The following is a 19,803-nucleotide window of genomic DNA, read 5'->3' as shown; positions in this document are numbered from 1 at the left end:
GGTTTCAGTGTAGACCAAGGTCCTGAGAGGTAGAACAGCAGGGAAAACAGTCCTGAGGTTATTTCAGTCATCTAGGAGAAAAATGACCTGACCTGGGTGAAGGCACAGAAGAGAAGCAGAGTTAACAAACACATTAGATGTGCCATTCCCACTAAGAAAGGTACAGTAGAAATGATGACTCTTTGGCTGAGAGGATACAATAGTTCTCCTTTTATTTTAATATAAAACATATTTCTGAGATGAGCAGCTCTACAATACAGCAGTGTTCTATGGTGCAGTACTAGGCAAGGTGTGCACATATTACTACAGTAATATACCTAAAAAGGCATCCTATCTTTACAATCCATGCCAAGTTGTTCAATCAGCAACATGAAATTCTTAGAGTAAGGCAACTCACAATCCTCTGAGGCTGTTTCAGATGACTGAATGAAGTCGACAAGGTCATCCATAGAAGTAATTTCCTTTTTGACCTACAAATAAAGAATACCATTTCAAAATGTCCCCCAAATATTTATAAAATATACAAGGTGTAGAGAAGTGATAAATACCCATCTTTTTATAAAAGCTAAAACAGGGGCACCTGAGTGGCTCAGTCGGTTGAGCATCCGACTCCATTGTGGCTCAGGTCATGACCTCAGGGTTCCTGAGTTTGAGTCCCATGTTGACCTCCACAATGTCAGCATGGAGCCTGCTTGGGATTCTCTCTCCCCCTCTCCCCCTGCCCCTCCCCCACTTGTGCGTGCTCTCTCTCAAAATACATTTTAAAAATAAGTGAATAAACATTTAAAAGCGAAAGCACAGAGACTTTTTAAAAGAAGGGATTTTTATCAAAAAGACACTGTTATCCATAGCTAGTATTTCTAAGTACCTTTTTCACAGCAAATGTCTCTACAACAAAGGAAGATTTTCTATTTTTTCACTACATCTTTCATAAAGTAATTTTTTGCCACTGAACAATATTCCTAACAAATGTTATCAAAATGATATATAATAAAAATAAATAAATAATAAATAAAATAAAATTACATTGTCTATTTTTCTTACCTTGTTCTTTTTCTTAGAAATTTTCTTTGCAGGTCTGAAAAAAACCCAACAATTCCTTTCAGGCAAATATTAAATACTTAAAATACAAAGCATATTTAAACCTATTGTTTCTGATATAAAATCTCTGCATTTGAAACTAATTTTCTACAAAGGAGATTAAACAACAGAGTAACATTAAACAACATAGAAAATATACTACTGCTAATACTAACAAAGGATTAGGTGTATCCAGTTGTAATATATGTGCTGCTGAAGCGAGCACAACAAAGTACTAAAGTTAGATAAAAACTAACAAAAGCAAAGGAAAATCCTAATGCTACTTGCATTATTTGATAGGAATGATACCATTGTTTCTGTTGTCATTTCACTAAAAATAAGCTTTTACTGGCACTAAAACCTACTTGGAAAGTGCAAGTTAAGTCCCTATATGAAAGGACGCCTTTTTAACAATCGTGATATTAACGTGTTGAAGACTCACTGTGCAACTACTCTCTAGGCATTACTATGAGCACTTTACATGTCTTCAAGGTATTTGAAGCCCCACAACAATCTTATGAAGTAGGTTATTATAGTCGGTATTTTACACAGGAAGAAAATGAGGCACAGAAAGTCGAAGTGACTTGCCCAAGAAGCCCTAATCGCTGGCCAAGAACAGACCCTGAATTCAAACCCAGGAATGTGCCTTCAAAGCATGTGTTTTATACTATGTGGTTAAAGTAATACTCCAGTGTTTCTAACTAATATGACAGCAAATGAATCTATATTATGATTCGATTTCTAGCTATAGTGATACATAACAATTTCTGAATCTTACACATTTTTTAAGAGACTTTATACTTGGCAAGATGGGAAATCTACTTTCAATAAACTAAAGATTTGCTTCTTCTAGAGAAGTTCCTCAACAGGCATTCATTCGTTCATTCAACTGTTTATTCCCACATTCAACACATACTTATTGAACATATAATCTGTGTCAATGACACTGCTGGTACAGGAAGCATGGTTTTTGTAATTTAGAGCTTTCCAGTCCAAAAGGAATAATCTGTGATGGGTTACTAGTTTATTTTCCAATTGTAAATAAACAAAATCTTCCCCTTTCCCCAGAACATAAATAAATATTAACTTGATATAACCAGACACTTTCAAGTCCCTAACAAAATCACAGCTGTTCATAACGCTATCAAAGGCACTGAATATCTAAAAACATCAAGGAAGGATTAGTTCTATTCAGAATGGCCTCAGTGTTTGCATACATTTATTATAAGTGTGAGTGTATATATATACACACACATATACTTATATATACATATAGAATTTATACACAGGTATGTATGTGTATATATATATATACACATATATATATATATATATATATATATACACACATACATACTTGCATTCATACATATATATATTTTTAAATCTGCACATTCAATTACAGGAGAATACCCCATTGTGGAACCAATTCTGAATAAACCAACCTCTTCCACAAAATTACATGAATAGGAGTACTAAAGACAATGACTATAATCTTTAAAAGATACTGTAATACACTCAACAAACTTCCTAATGTTTGGAAACGCAAACAAAATTAAATTAACTAATCATGTCTATCTCTATTGATCATTTCCAACAGAATTCATACTCTAAAAGCTCCCATCTTAAAATAAAAAGAGAAAGAAAATGCCTTTGCAATTCACATTCTTTTTCAGTTATCATCCATTTCTCTATTGCCTTTCCCAATTAAAATACTCTAAGGAGTTGTTTACACTTAGTCATCTTCCATGCTTCCATGGTGACTACTGAAACTGATCCTTGACAAGGTCACTTACCCTCATCATAACTTTTCAAGCAGTGTGTTTGATATGTTGAGTATTTCTTGCTTTAGCTTGGACCTACCTACACTACAGCATTTATTTTCCACAAAAGGTAATCACTGCTAAAATTCCTTCACAGGCACAAAGAATTTATAGATTTTACCTGCTTTCATGCTGATCCTTTTCACTGAAATGGCTGCCATCATTCTTTTGTACTGGACCACCAGTTAGGGAATCTGCCTTCTGCAACACTGTTGTGATCTCAGATCCTTTTGATGTCCCTTTTTCATTTTCACCTTTCTTTAACTTCTTCATATGTAAACCAGGTTCCCTCCTTAAAAAAAAAAAAGCCATTAAAAAGCCATAAAAAACCTAATGTTTTCTAATAATTTTACTGATAAAGAATAAAAAGACAATTTTCATCAAGTTCTGAATTTTACCCATCTGACTTAATTTGATTAATTCAGAGACTAGTGCTGAAGTACGAACAATACAGAAGGAAATACTCATTTGTTGCTTCAAACACAGATAAATATACAATTAGAATACAATGTGATTTGTAAGAATTGACATGTGAAAAGCTGTAAGTGAGGATAAGAAAGGCTTTACTGAAGAGGGAAAATAAACAGCAGAGGTCACCAGGGAAAGAAACCGAGGAAAACCATTTTCTTAGAGATTAGAATGTGAGCACAAAGATTACACAGATGGCATCTAGGTGCCTTGAAAGGAAAAAGTATAAGCTTTTAGGAACTTGGAAAAAAAAAGCATAAAATACATGGAAGCAAGTAGTAAGAGATCATTCAGGAAAGAAATTCTGAAGAACCTTGAAGGTTACACTAAAAATTTAGAGTTGATTGCCTAACGGCAGTGACTCTTAGACATGGGAGTAATAACAGATTTTTGCTATATTTTTGGCTTTGCTTTTAAATATAAGAATGCTTAATTTCAACAAAGTTTTAAAGTAGCATGAAGTCCATATAACATGAAAGAAGAAATCAGGGAAATATCTTAGGGGATAAATTACTTTTAAAATACCCATATGTCAGAGCGATATCAGTATCATAGCTGAATAAGATGTACCTTGTTGCATCTCCCCACCTACAACCAACTGGCATCATATCCACCCATGGGCAAAACTGCCTTTGCAGGAGCTGTGGGAATCTAGCACCTTATTCCAAGGGACCGAAGAAAAGTCTTACCTACCCGTGCATCAGGTAACAGGCAGATATACTACAGTCTAATCTGTGGACCTAGCAATAGTCCATAAAGTGCCTCCAGCCCCTACCTCTCAGCCACATCTGGGAGTCCCTCCCTAGAAAACACTCTCTAAGATAATCACCTGTGGATGAGAGAGCCTTTTTGGAAAACCAGGTGTCCTGCAGAGAATTTCCAGCATACCACTGGAGCAAAAAAGTCAGGTTTGGACACACTGAAGAGGTAGTCATTAAAGACTTGAGGGGGTGACTGCTACTTCAAATGCAAAGAGAGCAATGCAAAATTGCAAAGAATATAAAATATCAAGGAAATATGATAACATTAAAGGATCACAATAATCTTCCAGTAATCAATCAGAAACACATGGAGATCTCTAATTTATTCAAAAGAGAATTCAAAAATAGCAGTTTTAAGGAAACTCAGTGAGTTACAAGAAAAACACAAAAAGCCAATTCAGTAAAATCAGAAAAACACTCTATGAATAAAATGAGAAGCTTAACAAAGAGCTGGAAATAGTAAAAGCTAAACAAAAATCCTGGAGCTGAAGAGTATAACGAAGGAGATGAAAAAAGCAGGAGTGATCACTGACAGGAAATGGATCAAGCAAAAAAAATGTGAATTGAAAGACAGGAACTATCAAATTATCCAGTCAGCAGAGAAAGTAAAAAGAATGAAAAAGAGTGAGGAAAGACTATGTGACTACAAGTGAACCCTCATAAGGCTATTATCAATTTCTCAGCAGAAACCTTACATGCCAGGAGGCAGTGGGATTACATATTCAAAGTGCTAAGAGAAATAAGACTATCAATCAAAAATACTTTTCTCAGCAAAATTACCCTTCAGAAATCAAATTGAATAAACACATTTGATACACCGCATTAACAGGATAAAAAAAATCGTATCATCATCCCACCATGGGAGGAAAAAGAATTTGACAACATTCAACATCTTTTCAGGATAAAAACTCTCAACAAAGTGGGTACTGAATTATCATATCTGGGCATAATGAAGCCCAATATGATAAGCCCATAGCCAACGTCATATGCAGTGGTAAAAAACTGAAAGCTTTTACTCTAAGTTCAAGAACAAGTCAAAGCTGCCCACTTGACCACTCCTATTCAACAGGATAAAGGAAGTCCTAGCCAAAGCAATCAGGCAAGAAAAGGAAATAAAAGGCATCCATATCAGAAAAGAAGAAATAAAACTGTCTGTTTGCAGATGATATGTTCTTCTATATAGAAAATCCTGAAGATACCACCAAAAAGCTGCTCAAAGGATGAGGGACACAAAATCAACATAAAGATGCAGGGGTGCCTAGGTGGCTCAGTCAGTTAAGCTTCTGACTTCGGCTAAGTTCATGATCTCGTGGTTTGTGGTTCAAGCCCCCTATTGGGCTCTGTGTTGACAGTTCAGAGCCTGGAGCCTGCTTTGGATTCTCTCTCTCTCTTCCCCTTCCCTGTTCACACTCTGTCTCTTTAGCCTCTATTACAAAGCTGTGATCATCAAGACAGTATGGTATTGGCACAAAAACACACAGACCAATGGAATAGAATAGAAACCCCAGAGGTGAACCCACAAATGTATGGCCAACTAAGCACTGACAAAGCAGGAAAGAGTATCCCATGGAAAAAAAAAGACAGTCTCTTTCTTCTGGGAGAACTGGACAGCAACATGCAGAAGAATGAAACTAGACGACTTTTCTTACACCATACACACAAATAAACTCAAAATGGATGAAGGACCTGAATGTGAGACAGGAAACCATCAAAACCCTAGAGGAGAAAACAGGAAAAAAACCTCTTTGACCTCCACCGCAGCAATTTCTTACTTGACACATCTCCAAAGGCAAGGGAATTAAAAGCAAAAATGAACTATTGGGACCTCGTCAAGATAAAATGCTTCTGCACTGCAAAGGAATCAATCAACAAAACCAAAAGGCAACCGACAGAATGGGAGAAGATATTTGCAAATGACATATCGGATAAAGGAAGGGCTAATATCCCAAAACTGTAAAGAACTCACCAAACTCCACACCCACAAAACAATCCAGGGATGAAATGGGCAGAAGACATGAATAGACACTTTTCCAAAGAAGACATCCAGATGGACAACAGACACATGGAAAGATGCTCAACGTCACTCCTCATCAGGGAAATACAAATCAAAACCACACCGAGATACCACCTCACGCTGGTCAGAGTGGCTAAAATGAACAAATCAGGAGACTACAGATGCAGGCGAGGATGTGGAGAAACAGGAAACCTCTTGCACTGTTGGTGGGAATGCAAACTGGTGCAGTCACTCTGGAAAACAGCGTGGAGGCTCCTCAAATAATTAAAAATAGAACAACCCTATGACCCAGGGCACCAAAAAACAAAAACAAAACTAGCAATTGTGTTTTTTTCAAAAAACTGTTATACAGGTAAATTTTCTCGTGGAAATAACATCCAAGAAAAGAAGAATCTTTCTGAAAGCAATTATCAAACAATTCCTCTTGACCCAAACTTCAAAAATGAATCTGTAATTATAGAATTTCAAATAGCTTTCATTTTGAGCCCAGTCAATAGAAGCAACTTTTAAGTAGAAAACATCTGGTGAAAGCCACCTCAAACTTAGAAAAAACAAAACAAAACAAAACAAAAAAAAAACAAAAAACCCTAACATGTAGCCATGGTAACAAGAAGCCACCAAAATCAGTTTTAAATGTGTTAATCAATGCCCACTAGCCCTACTCACCAACCAATCCATTTCAGCTCCTTCCTTCTGAAAGACAGCCAATAAAGGACAAAAATCACTCCAATACACATGCTTCAGCGTGCCAACCAATCCACAACAGTCTCCAAGCACCCGAACAAGCATGGTGCTTCAAATGGTGACAAACCATTTAATTTTCTGAAAGTCCCCCAATCCTTAAACTCCACTCTTCCCCAAACCCTGTATAAGAATAGCAGACTCCTCTGTTAGAGAAGACTATACCTAACCAGCATAGCTCGCTCTTATTTGTAAGCGATAAATTCCAACTTCATCTTTTTATTTCAGATCTTGAGGGCTCATAATCCTTTGGCAAGAATCTTTAAAGTCGTATAATAATTTGCCACCCGATTTTAGTTTTCTTAATAAGTATAAAGGAAGTTTGCTATTCCTTTGATACATTTCACCATAATTAAAACTAATATAAATACAACTAAAAGAATAAGTAGCAAGTAAACACAATATTGGGCCCCCCAAAATCCAAAAAAATGTATATAACTGGCAGGTTTAGTTGTCAGAATTAACCCACGCCATACATTGGCAAAGTGAGTACTAGTATTATGTTAAAAACAATACACACAGGTTAAACTCAGTTCACTCAATAAACATTATTAAGCACTATATAGACTAGAACATTTTCTAGGCACTGAGGACATGGCAATAAACAGATAACAATCCTACTCATGAGTGAAGTAAACATACAATAACAATAAGCTACACAAGCAAAATATACAGTATTAGAGGAGAAAAACTAAAGCAGAGAAACCACATTTTGATGTGTCATAGGGAAAAGGGTAGTTGAAGTACTAGTCAGGATGGCCAAGAAAAGCCTTGCTGAGAAAGTGACTTTTAAGCAAAAACTGAAAGAAAAAACAAACAAAAAAAGAAAAAGCAAGCCATAAGATATCTGAGGGAAAGCATTCCAGATAGAGTCAACAGCAAGTACAGAAGTATGTCCGAAGTACTTTAAAGAGTAGTGAGAAATTCAGTATGGCTGGACAGAATGAAAGGGGTAGAAAAGAGTTCAAATCAGAGAGAGAGAGGAGGAGACACCTGATCATATATAGGCCTTGTCGGCATTAGGAAGAGTTTTGGCATGTACTCTGAGTGAAATGGGAAGCAGTTAGGCTTTGAGCAGAGGAAGGACACAATCTGACTTACATTTTACTAGATCCAATGTGTTTAGAATTAACGGAAACAGGAAAAACAAAAGAAGAAACAAACAAACAAGAAGACCAGTTAGTTTCCTAGCACTCCAATATAAACAACAGATGATAGTCTCTTGGTCATGGAAGATGTGTTTGGATTCTGGATATATTTGAAGGAAGACCGGACAAGATTCGCTGACAGATGAGATGTGATGTGTATGAGAAAGAAAAAGAAAAGAGAAAGAAAAAGAAAGACAGGACTCAAAGATGATACCAAGCTTTTTAGCAGAGCAACTCATAGAACTGTTATTAAACCAATTAGGAAAGACATGAAAGGCAAATATTAAGAAAGAATATCAGGAGTTCAATTTGGGACATGTTAAGTTTGCAATAGCTATCCAGAAAGAGGTATCAAGTAGGCAGTTTGATATGCGGGCCTGGAATTATGGAGAGAGACCCAGGCTGAAGATATAAACTTGAGGATCATTAGAATATACAAGATAGTAAAAGTCAAGAGAAGGAAAATGAAAGGCAAATTCCTGGAAGACATCAATGGGTTAAAAGGTGGGGGACGAGGAGAAACAAGCAAACCGGGCTGAGGTGTACAGACTAGAAAGGCAGCGGCAAAATCAGGTGAGTGAGTGATATCCTACAAGCAACATGGAGACAGAATTTGGGAGGAGAGAGTTTTCCATTGGGTCAAATATTGCTGAAAGGTTAAGTCAAATGAGATGTATGAAATTAGGTTTAGATTTAGTAAAGTGAAAATCGGTGGTAACCTTGAAAAAACAATTCTGGAGGAGGGAGAGGGAAACTTGCTATAATGAATTCAAGAGTGGATGGGAGGGAGGGAAATCAGGATCAAAGAGTGAAGAAGGCTCTTGAAGGATTTCATAGCTAAGTGAAATGGTCATGGTTGATCTAATTTTCTATTATTGCTGTAGTTTTCAATTGTTACATAATGATTAGGTAGTAATTTGTAATATTTGGAAGTCTTAACAATTGCATATATGTAACACTAGTTTTTTGGGGTTTTTTTTTTTTCTTCCTTTTTTTAAATGCCACACCAAGGTACTAAATAACTCACAAAATTATACAATGAGAAGACTCCTTAAAATTTTTCTGGATATATAATATTATATAAGCTGATTACCATTTTTCTCATGCTTAGAAAGACCACGGAAAAACTAAGTTTCAAGGGCAGTATTTTGTGCTTGATAAAAATTGTGGAACTCTAAGGGCACCTGGGTGGCCCAGTCCATGAAGCATCCAGCTCTGGATTTCGGCTCAGATCATGATCTCTAGGATCTCTAGCATCGAGCTCTGCACTGACAGCACGGAGCCTCCTTGGGATTCTCTCTCTCCCTCTCTCTCTTTGCCCCTCCCCCACTCATGTGTGCATGCTCGCTCGCTCTCTCTCTCTCTCTCAAAATAAACACTTTTAAAAAGTCACCTAACTCCAGGCTATTATATACTATCCAAAGTATTTAGTCACATTAAAATTTTACACACAGAAGTAAAAGGGGGTGGGAATGCAGAAAATAGTCCTACTTTGTAAACTGAATTGTCATCAATTATATAACATGAAGGCACTGTTGAAAAATTTGGTGTGGTGCATGTTGAAATATGTTCTCTAAAAAGGCAGCATAATGGCATGCAAGCAAGGTACCTTTATGAAAACGATTCATTGCATTATCAGCATCTTGGTTTATAGCACAGGGGTCATGAAATGTTGATATAGAATATGAGACATGTTGCCACATGAAACCTCTTGGCAATATTCAGATGAAGCTGAGGGTCCAACATTGGAGCACTCATGCACTGGGAAACAAAACCAAAAATCTAATAACTAGCAATTTTGTTGGTAGACTGCCAGTGTAGCAAGGAAACTTCCGTTTGCAATTCAGTAGATATTAAAAGTATTCTAACAAAATATGCATAAGACATGACATCAAACCAAACCAAATGCCTTAAATATACTTTGTTAAACCATCAGTACACATAGACCTAAATTCATTTTTTATAATGGTCACATATTCCATTACTTTATAGAAGGGAAACTTAACTTCCTTATTAATGAATGGATATTTCGCCTATCTCTGGGGCACCTAGGTGGCTCAGTCTGGTGAGCATCCGACTGTTGATGTTGGCTCAGGTCATGATCTTGTGGTCGTGAGATCGAGCCCTGTGTTGGCCTCTGCACTGTTAACGTGGAGTCTGCTTGGGATTCTCTCTCTCTCTCCCTCTCTGTCTCTGCCCCCCCTCAATGCTTGGGCTCCCGAGTGTGCACATTCTCTGTCTTCTGTCTCTCAAAATAAGTAAATAAACATTTAGACTATCTCCAAATGTTTGATATGGGAATGCTATAATAAATATCCTTCACATATACATGTAACATATTTATATAAGTAACCTTAATATATCTGTCCTATTTTGTATATGTAATAATATATAATAATATGCCCTTATAGTGTGTGTGTGTGTGTGTGTTTGCATGTGCAGGCACATGCGCTTGCTTATAGAAGTCACGTATTTCAGAAGGACCCAGTCCTGGCAATGAAACCATTGGAATAAAGGGATGACCTACCTGAAATATTTTTCTTATATTATTTATTTTTGACAGTGACAGAGACAGAGCACAAGCAGGGGAGGGGCAGAGAAAGAGGGAGACACAGAATCTGAAGCAGCCTCCAGGCTCTGAGCCTTTAGCACAGAGTCTGACACAAGGCTCAAGCTCGTGAAGTGCAAGATCATGACCTGAGCCAAAGTTGGACGCTTAACCAACTGAGCCACCCAGGTGCCCCGACATATTTGAAATTTTGAAATACACTGCTAAATCACCTTTCAGAAAGGAGTTACCAATTTCATACAGCCACAGTGTCTAAGAATGTCATTTTGCTCACATTTCCTAACTTTGGTTATTTTTTTAATAAAATATCACTATGACTGCAAAAAATGGTATCTCATTGGTATTTACGTTTTTCTCATTAGCATGTAGGATGAAATATCTCCACGAAAAATACGAAATTTGTTCATCATGAACATTAGCTCAAACTAGAAAAGTTTGTTGAATAGGAAAATAACAATTACCTACTACTTAAGTATTGCTATAGTCTTACCTATCAGAATCTTTATTTCTGTAATAGGCAATTGATGGTTATCAGTTTTTCCATTCTGTCTTTGTGGAATTAATCCAGCAGCTGCAGCATCATGTATGTTTTCTGATACTTCCATGTCACTTCCTCTGTGCTTCATTTTTTCTTCAACCTTTAATGGAACTTGATACTAAATGTAATTGTTACTTTAGTCAATAAAAAGTTTTTTCATTCATTTTATCAGTTGACACTTTGTCATAAATTCAATGGAGGAAAATATTTTGTGTTTATCATTACAAGTAATTGTAATTTTTATAAACTCTGCTTCATTTCTACTGGAATTAAAAAAAAACAGAAGTTACTAAAATTTCTAAAAGGGCTTTCTTAATTTTGTACGCTTATTCATATCCACACTTTGCTACCGAGAATTCCCCACCCACCCCCACCCCATCTGACCAAGAGATACAAAGAAATAAAAAGACAAGAGACAAAATTTGTCTTTTTCTATCCTTACCACCTGGGTTTTACACAACAGCCAGATTTAAAACATGTGACATGGAAGTGCTCCAGTAACAAAAACAGGAAGTTTTCCTCTTTCTGCACGGAGCTATTCTTTCCCTGACTGCCTTTTACAATTCTTTTTCTTTTGGATCCTAAGGTTCTCAAAAAAAGTGTCAGTGTCCCCTAAAATTTATGAACCAAAGTTTGCCACAACACAAAATGAATAAAGTGAAACGGACGTTAGGGTGGAATTCTGGGAAATTAGTAATGCTCTCCGAATCTCACATTCAAAAACCATAAAACTTAAAAAATTTTTTTTCAACGTTTTTTATTCATTTTTGGGACAGAGAGAGACAGAGCATGAACGGGGGAGGGGCAGAGAGAGAGGGAGACACAGAATCGGAAACAGGCTCCAGGCTCCGAGCCATCAGCCCAGAGCCTGACGCGGGGCTCAAACTCCCGGACGGCGAGATCGTGACCTGGCTGAAGTCGGACGCTTAACCGACTGCGCCATCCAGGCGCCCCCAAAACCATAAAACTTTACAGGGAGAGGGTATAAAAGTAATGATCACCTTTAATCCCATTTGCTACTGATAACGTGAGTAAAACTCAAAAAGGTTAAATGATTTTTCCCAAGTTCCTAAAGTGGCATTACCTAGCATTTTATGGCACCAAAAGAGATGATACAATTCTTGAATGCTGAATCATAGAAATGACCACAAATTCATTAAATTAGTCAGATGCATGAAAATTATGACTTTGGCACAGTAAATTAATACCTTGATAGGGGACGAGTAGATTAGCTACTTATTCTTTTAAAGGAGGGTACCTCTAGATTTTGTCTATTTCTAAAGTCCACACATCTCAAAACTCAGTTTTCTCCCTTGGAGTTAAATACTGAAGGTTTGCTGAAGGTTTATGCTACCGACATGGTAAAAATCATACAGGCCAAAAGGTATCATACTTTATTGAACATAAAGTGAAGGTTTGACTCAACAGAAACATCTGAGCATCAGATTTTAAAAATGTGAAAAAAAGGGGTGATAATACAAATAGCTGCTATTAAGCCTATCTCAAAGGGATGCATGTTGAAATTCTAAGTTCCAAGATTGTGAGTAAAGCAGACAAGACTGCATATATTTGTGGGGAATAAGCTTAGGAATTCCCTGAGCCTACACTGATGGGTTAACCAGGCATAGAAAATTACAAAACCATAGGATGCTCACACCCAAGTTTGGGTAAACAATATTAGGTATCTAGGTATAGAGAGGGCAGGGCAAAGGCTCCAAGACAAAGGTGTGTGAGGTAAACAAGATTAGATATTCAGGAGGACACATTCCCCAATTTAGTACTATAGCAGAAAGCTCCTTTCACAGGAAGGAAGGACCAAATTAGGTAAACAGGTAAATAGGGTTATAGGCTGTAGGCTGCAGGGTGAAGATGCCCAGAGGGGAGCTAATTAGCAAAAGAAAGGTGCCTTGTGGATCCTGAGGTAGCACCTGTCTTCTCTCCTAGACAAGCTAAGATAAACAGAGAAACTGCCTCAGGTCAGCTGTTAACAACAATCCGCCAGGCGCCAGGATTTTGTTTTAAATTGAACCTAACACCTAACACCCTATATCTTGAAACCCCCTTTCCCTCATGTCCATGAGATCCTGTTCACAGATTGTCTCTTTGTGCACGTCCATCACCATGTTTGGAAGCCTTCTGATCCTAATAAAAAGAGAGCAAGGACCCTTAATCCGGGCTCCTGTGTTCTCCAGGACATTAGCTGTCTCTCCCATTGTAATCCTGTATCCCTCTGCTGTCTTGCTAGACAAGCAAGAACCCTAGACCCAGAGTCTACAGACACATACTGAAGCAATAGATTGCTTTAGCTGGGAACATTTGTTTATATTCCTTCTCTTAGTTATTGCTTCTTTCTCATTTTATTGTTTATGGAAATGCAATTTATATTTAAGCCAATATATTAAAAAAAAACAACCTGGAGATTATTATGTTTTTTAAGCAGTTTCTTTACGGTTATTCTGGTTCATGAGGTCACATGGTACTTATATAGCTAAGTTAGTTTCCCAGTTCATATACTACTTGGAAGACTGACACAGAAACTTTAAGGAAAACAAATCATAAGAATGTTTTCCTAAACTCTTATTTGTTAGATAGCAGAAATAATCTATTTCCAGACACAATTACTTATTTAGACAATTCCATTGTATACACACTCTTGTTCTCTTGAGTGGAAAATCAGAATGGATCAGATAATTGCTAAAGAGAAAAAACAAGAGTAACAGCAAGGCGGACCTCTATTCTTTTGGAGGTTGAACTTTCTTTCCAAAGACAGGAACTCTACTTGTGAAATGCCTATCTCATTCTTAAACCTTTGCATATCTTGATGAAATTCTTCACTTAGATATACTTCAGATGCTGGAAAACTAGATGCTGAAGAACTCACAATTTTTAATTCAGAATCAATACTTGTATAGTTATGACTACTGTCATTATCTGCATATAATGGATTCTGGAAAAAAATCTTGTACAGGTTTTGTTTTCTTGTGTTTGTGACAGCAGAAATATCATGCTTTTTTGTTTGAACCATGTGTTTCATCACATCGCAGCAGGCAAGCCACAAATCAAAAAGGCTCTCTGAATCACGAGACTGAGGTCTAATTTACAATCGGTGGTATTTTGGTCCATATTTTTTACCATTTGCATGTCAAACACTTGGCCTTCTTTCACTTTAAATGTAACTAGTCGGTTCCTTGCTTTTTCATTTTCTATATCATTTTAAAAATCCTCATTGTTGTTAAAAAGATGCTCAATATCTGGTTTGTTCTCATTTTCATAGTCTGATTTACTTTTTCTTTATTATGAAATTTATTGTCAAATTGGTTTCCATACAACACCCAGTGTTCATCCCAACAGGTGCCCTCCTCAGTGCCCATCACCCACCCTCCCCTCCCTCCAATCCCCCATCAATCCTCAGTTTATTCTGTTTGTAAGAGTCTCTTATGGTTTGGCTCTCTCCCTCTCTAAGGTTTTTTTTTTCACTTCCCCTCCCCCATGGTCTTCTGTTAAGTTTCTCAGAATCCACAAGAGTGAAAACATATGGTATCTGTCTTTCTCTGTATGACTTATTTCACTTAGCATCACACTCTCCAGTTCCATCCACGTTGCTACAAAAGGCCATATTTCATTCTTTCTCATGGCAAAGTAGTATTCCATTGTTTATATAAAGCACAATTTCTTTATCCATTCGTCGGGTGATGGACATTTAGACTCTTTCCATAAATTTGGCGATTGTTGAAAGTGCTGCTATAAACATTGGGGTACAAGTGCCTCTACGCATCAGCACTCCTGTATTGCTTGGGTAAATTCCTAGAAAGAAATTCCGAGAGAGAAATATGCTGGCAGTGTGAATCGGCTTAAGATTCTCTCTCTCACCCTTCCCTCACCCACCCACCTGCTATTGCCAGGTCATAGGGTAGATCTATTTCTCATTTTTTGAGGAACCTCCACACTGTTTTCCAGAGTGGCTGCCCAGTTTGCATTCCCACCAACAGTGCAAGAGGGTTCCTGTTTCTCCACATCCTCCCCAGCATCCATAGTCTCCTGATTTGGTCATTTAGCCACTCTTGACTGGTGTGAGGTGATATGTCAGTGTGATTTTGATTTATATGTCCCAGATGATTTGCTTTCATTTAAAGAAAACTTGGAAGATGACTGGCAAGCATATTCTGGGGACCCAGAGTATGAATGAGAGAGAATGACATTTTCAAGGCTAGGCTCTTTTTGTTCAGGAAATGCCTGAAATACTTCCGAGACAGACACTCCAAATGCATCTTCTTCCTCACAATCAAGTACAGTATTTGTCCAATTCGAAGGTATTTCCTTTCAGTTGGTTCCTCCTTAGAGTGACCCCGTGGTGGTTCTTCTTCAAGATGAGTAGGAATGCTGTGTTGTTAACAAATTTCACCAAACTTCAGCTTTCACTCACTGGTGATGAGTTTTAAGCTATTTTTCCAGTCTAATTTGCCTTATTTGATCCACATTTCCTCAAAGTTTTGCATAGAAGCATGTCTTAAATATAGAGATATATCATTCTCCCTATCACATTCCTTATTCATTGCTGGTTCTTGAGTCATTTTTTGCAGTTGCAAAAACAAATGGTTATTTCCTTGTTTTGATTTTCACATGTTTGTAAAAACACCTTATCCTTAAGTAATCAAGTACGGACAAAGAAAAATGAGAAAATAATTACAATTTTACTGTTAACTTTCTTAATCTATGTTTAGCTGTTCCCAAGTCACTGGATTGTAACTTCCTGTAAGAAGTGAAAACTAACTTGCCGTAGCCTAAGACAGAAGAAAAGTATGAACTCATAAACTTAAGCTTGTCAGTTTTTAGACCTAAACAATTCATTATATGTTAAATCGACCAAAAAATAAGTTAGATGATTTTTAATTTTACAAACCTTAAAAACTATTTAGCTTACCATCCCTTATAACGAGCACTAAAGTGCATTTGAGTACTATTTAAAGATTAATAACTAGAGAATTGGAAAACTTTAAATTATTAGCAGCCAAATCAATTAATATCAAAGAGAAAGATATATGCTGGCAGTGTGAATCGGCTTAAGATTCTTTCTTTCACCCTTCCCTCACCTACCCACATGCTCTGTCCTCTACTCTCTCTCTCAAAAGAAAGAATTAAAAGAAAAAGAAACCATAAGGAACAGAAAATACATTTACATAATGGTACTCTATTTATTGAAAAACATCTGTGTGTAAGTGGACTCCCACAGTACAAACCCTCCTGGTTCAAGGGTCAACTGTATACCTATATGATGTCTCCACTAAGAGATTACCGGAACTTAACATAGCGCCAAATTAGAAAATCAAAAACCCATTCCTACTCGTTCGATCTCCATCTACATCGTTGCAAATGGCAAGATTTCATTCTTCTTGAAGCTGAGTTATATTTCATTGTATATACTTATGTATGTATATATGAACATACACATATGTACATATGCATATACATACGTATACATACACACACACACCACAACTTCTTTTTGTTTTTTTTTTGTTTTTTTTTTTGTTTTTTTTTGTTTTTATTTATTTTTGGGACAGAGAGAGACAGAGCATGAACGGGGGAGGAGCAGAGAGAGAGGGAGACACAGAATCGGAAACAGGCTCCAGGCTCTGAGCCATCAGCCCAGAGCCTGACGCGGGGCTCGAACTCCCGGACCGCGAGATCGTGACCTGGCTGAAGTCGGACGCTTAACCGACTGCGCCACCCAGGCGCCCCACACAACTTCTTTACACCTTCGTCAGTTGATGGATACTTGGGCTTTCTCCATAGTTTGGCTACTGTTGATAATTCTGCTATAAATATTGGGTGCATGCAATGTCACTATTAGGTATTTACCCAAAGGGTACCAAAATAGAGTCTCAGTTTTAAAGTTTATTTTGCCTGATATAGGTATTGCTACTGGCTTTCTTTTGACACTATTGGCATGATAAATATTTCTTCATTCCCTCACTTCAAATCTGCAGGAGACTCAAGTCCAAATAAGGCTTTGTAGGCAGCATCTAGATAGACATTGTTTTTTGTTTGTTTGTTTGTTTTGTCCATTCTGACGCCCTATCCAATGTCTTTTGATTGGAGCATTTAGTCCATTTATAGTCAGAGTGATTATTGATAGGTATATATTTAGTCCCATTCTACTAGTTGTTTTGTCATTGTTTCTTGATGTTTTCTCTGATCCTTTCTTGTCTGTAACACTTTTAGTCTTTCATTTCCACTCAAGAGCCCGATTTAAATTTCTTTTCTTTTGACTGGTGGTACATTTCTTTACTTATTTTTAATATTTCTTCTTTTTAAAATTTAAGCCCACGTTAATTACCTTATAGAGGAATACAGGTTCAGCAGTAGAATTTAGTGATCCATCAAGTACAAAATATACCCAATACTCATCCCAAGGTCCACCCCTAATGCCCATCACCCATTTAGCCCATACCCCTATTCAGTAACCCTCCAGGAACCCTGGGATTCTTCCCTCTATTTAACAGTCTCTTATCATTTGACTCCCTCTCTGTTTTTATCTTATTTTTGCTTTCCTTGCACTATGTTCATCAGTGTTATTAAATTCGACAGATGAGAGAAATCATAGGATGTGTGTCTTTCTCTGACATATTTTGCTTAGCTTAATAAAGTCCGGTTCCATCCCCATTGTTGCAAATAGCGAGATTTCATTCTTTTTGATCGCCGAGTAATAGTCCATTGTATGAATATACCATATCTTCTTTATCCATTCATCTGTCAGTGGTCATTTGGGCTCTTTGCATAACTTAGCTATTGTTGATAATGCTGCTATAAATATTGGAGTGCACGTGCCACTTCGAGTCAGCTTTAGTGTATCTTTTGGATAAATACCTAGTAGTGCAATTGCTGGGTCCTAGTGTAGTTCTATTTTTTGTTTTTCTGACGAATCTCCCTCCAATTTCCAGAATGGCTACACCACTTTGCATTCCCACCAGCATTGCAAAAGGGTTCCCTTTCCCTGCATCCATGCCAACATCTGTCGTTTCTGGAGATGTTAATTTTAGCCATTCTGATAGGTGTGAGGGGATATCTCATTGTGGTTTTGACTTATATTTCAGTGATGACGAGTGAGATTGAGCATCTTTTCATGTGTGACCAATCTGGATGTCATCTTTCTTAAAGTGTCTCTTCATGTCTTTTGCCCATTTTTTCACTGGGTTATTTGGTTTCTGGGTGTTGAGTGTGATAAGTTTTTTATAGATTTTGGATACTAACCCTTTATCTGATATGTCACCTGCAAATATCTTCTCCCATTTCATTCAGTTTCCTTTTAATTTGGCTGATTTTGTCCCCTGCTGTGCAGAAACTTTTTATCTTCAGGACCCAATAGTTCATTGTGGTTTTTATTGCCCTTGCTTCTGGAGACATGACAAGCGAGAAGTTGCTGCGGCCAGGATCAAGGAGGTACATTGCCTGTTATCTCCTCTAGGATTTTGATGGTTCCTGACTTACATTTAGATCATTCATCCATGTTGAGGTGTGTGTGTGTGTGTGTGTGTGTGTGATTTAAGAACAGTGTCCAGGTTCATCATTTTCACTGTCCAGTATCCCTAGTACCATTTGCTGAAGAGACTCTTATTCCATTGGATATTCTTTCTGTGTTAACAAAGATTACTCACCATACGTTTCAGGGTATATTTCTGGGTTCCATATACTGTTCCACTGACGTCTGTCTCCGTTTCTGTGCCTGTACATACTGTCTTGATGAATGCAGCTTTCTAATACACCATAAATCCAAAATAGTTATGTTTCCACGTTTGTTTTCTTTTTCAACATGACTTTGGCTTTTGGTATCTTTTCTGGATCCTTACACATTTTAGGGTTGTTTGTTCTAGCTCTGTGGAGAAAGCTTGTGTTATTTTGATAGGGATTGCATTGAGTGTGTCGATTGCTTTGGTAGTATTGACATCTTAACAATGTTTGTTCTTCTAATACGTGAGCATGGAATGTTTTCCATTTCTTTGGGTTTCTTCAATTTTTCTCATAGACGATTTATGGTTTGTTGCTTACATCCCCATTGGGAGAGAGTCTGAGCTAGGGTTAGGGTTCAGTCCAGGACGTTGCCAGGGCCAAAGTAACTCCAGTCTCATGATCTCCCTAGAGGAATGAAGTAAGGGACCAGGAGACAGCGGGGGTCAAGTGTATGATTAGGTTTCAAGATCGGGTTAGGATTCAGTTGAGGTTTCAGGTTAGGGGTAGGGTTTGTGTTAGGACCCAAGAGGCTCCAGGTACTGAACCCATAGCAGGGCAGTGATCTCCTGAATGGGCTAAGTTGAGGGCACAGGGGAGAGGGCCGGTAAGATTCAGTCTTTGGCTTCCAAGGCCACGCAACTCTATGGGCCACTGGTTGGGTAGGCCTCAGGAATTATCTCAGAAAACTGCAGCCGAGCCTGCAGAATGACATTGTGAGGTTCCAGGCACTATGCCGAGTGACACTGCCCCGCTTTTGGAACCCCAGGTGGGTGGTGTTGCCAGAACTTGGGATTGGGTCCCCAAGGGGAGAGAGACTTAGATATGGTTAGTGTTTACACCAGGGACGTAGCCAGGATCGAAGCCACTCCAGTCTCGAGATGTTTCTCGAGAGAAGTGAGGGCCCATGCGAAGGTGAAGTTAAAATGAAGGGAT

At 37.7% G+C, this 19,803-nt stretch overlaps 1 protein-coding gene across 1 annotated transcript; it reads right to left on the bottom strand.

Annotated features, from left to right (window-relative positions):
- Nucleotides 1-317: 317 nt before the first annotated feature.
- On the bottom strand, nucleotides 318-11,265 carry POTEA (POTE ankyrin domain family member A). The gene is made up of 4 exons (XM_030314461.1): nucleotides 11,095-11,265; nucleotides 3,025-3,195; nucleotides 1,045-1,078; nucleotides 318-470 (listed from the first exon to the last, which is right to left on the bottom strand). The coding sequence occupies exons 2-4, from the start codon at nucleotides 3,174-3,176 to the stop codon at nucleotides 318-320; spliced, it is 339 nt and encodes a 112-aa protein (XP_030170321.1). The 5' UTR covers nucleotides 3,177-3,195; nucleotides 11,095-11,265.
- Between the last annotated feature and the right edge of the window lie 8,538 nt (nucleotides 11,266-19,803).

This window comes from Lynx canadensis, chromosome B1, assembly GCF_007474595.2.
Source record: "Lynx canadensis isolate LIC74 chromosome B1, mLynCan4.pri.v2, whole genome shotgun sequence".
Taxonomy (NCBI): Eukaryota; Metazoa; Chordata; class Mammalia; order Carnivora; family Felidae; genus Lynx; species Lynx canadensis.
The sequence above is the reverse complement of the archived record's forward strand: the minus strand, read 5'-3'. Positions and strand labels throughout refer to the sequence as shown.

Coding starts and splice junctions, on each gene's coding strand:
- POTEA (XM_030314461.1), bottom strand. CDS start 3,176: ATGAAGAAGTTAAAGAAAGGTGAAAATGAAAAAGGGACATCAAAAGGA. Junction 1,079..3,024: donor AAGGATCAGCATGAAAGCAG/GTAAAATCTATA, acceptor GGTTTTTTTCAG/ACCTGCAAAGAAAATTTCTA. Junction 471..1,044: donor TTTCTAAGAAAAAGAACAAG/GTAAGAAAAATA, acceptor CTTTATTTGTAG/GTCAAAAAGGAAATTACTTC.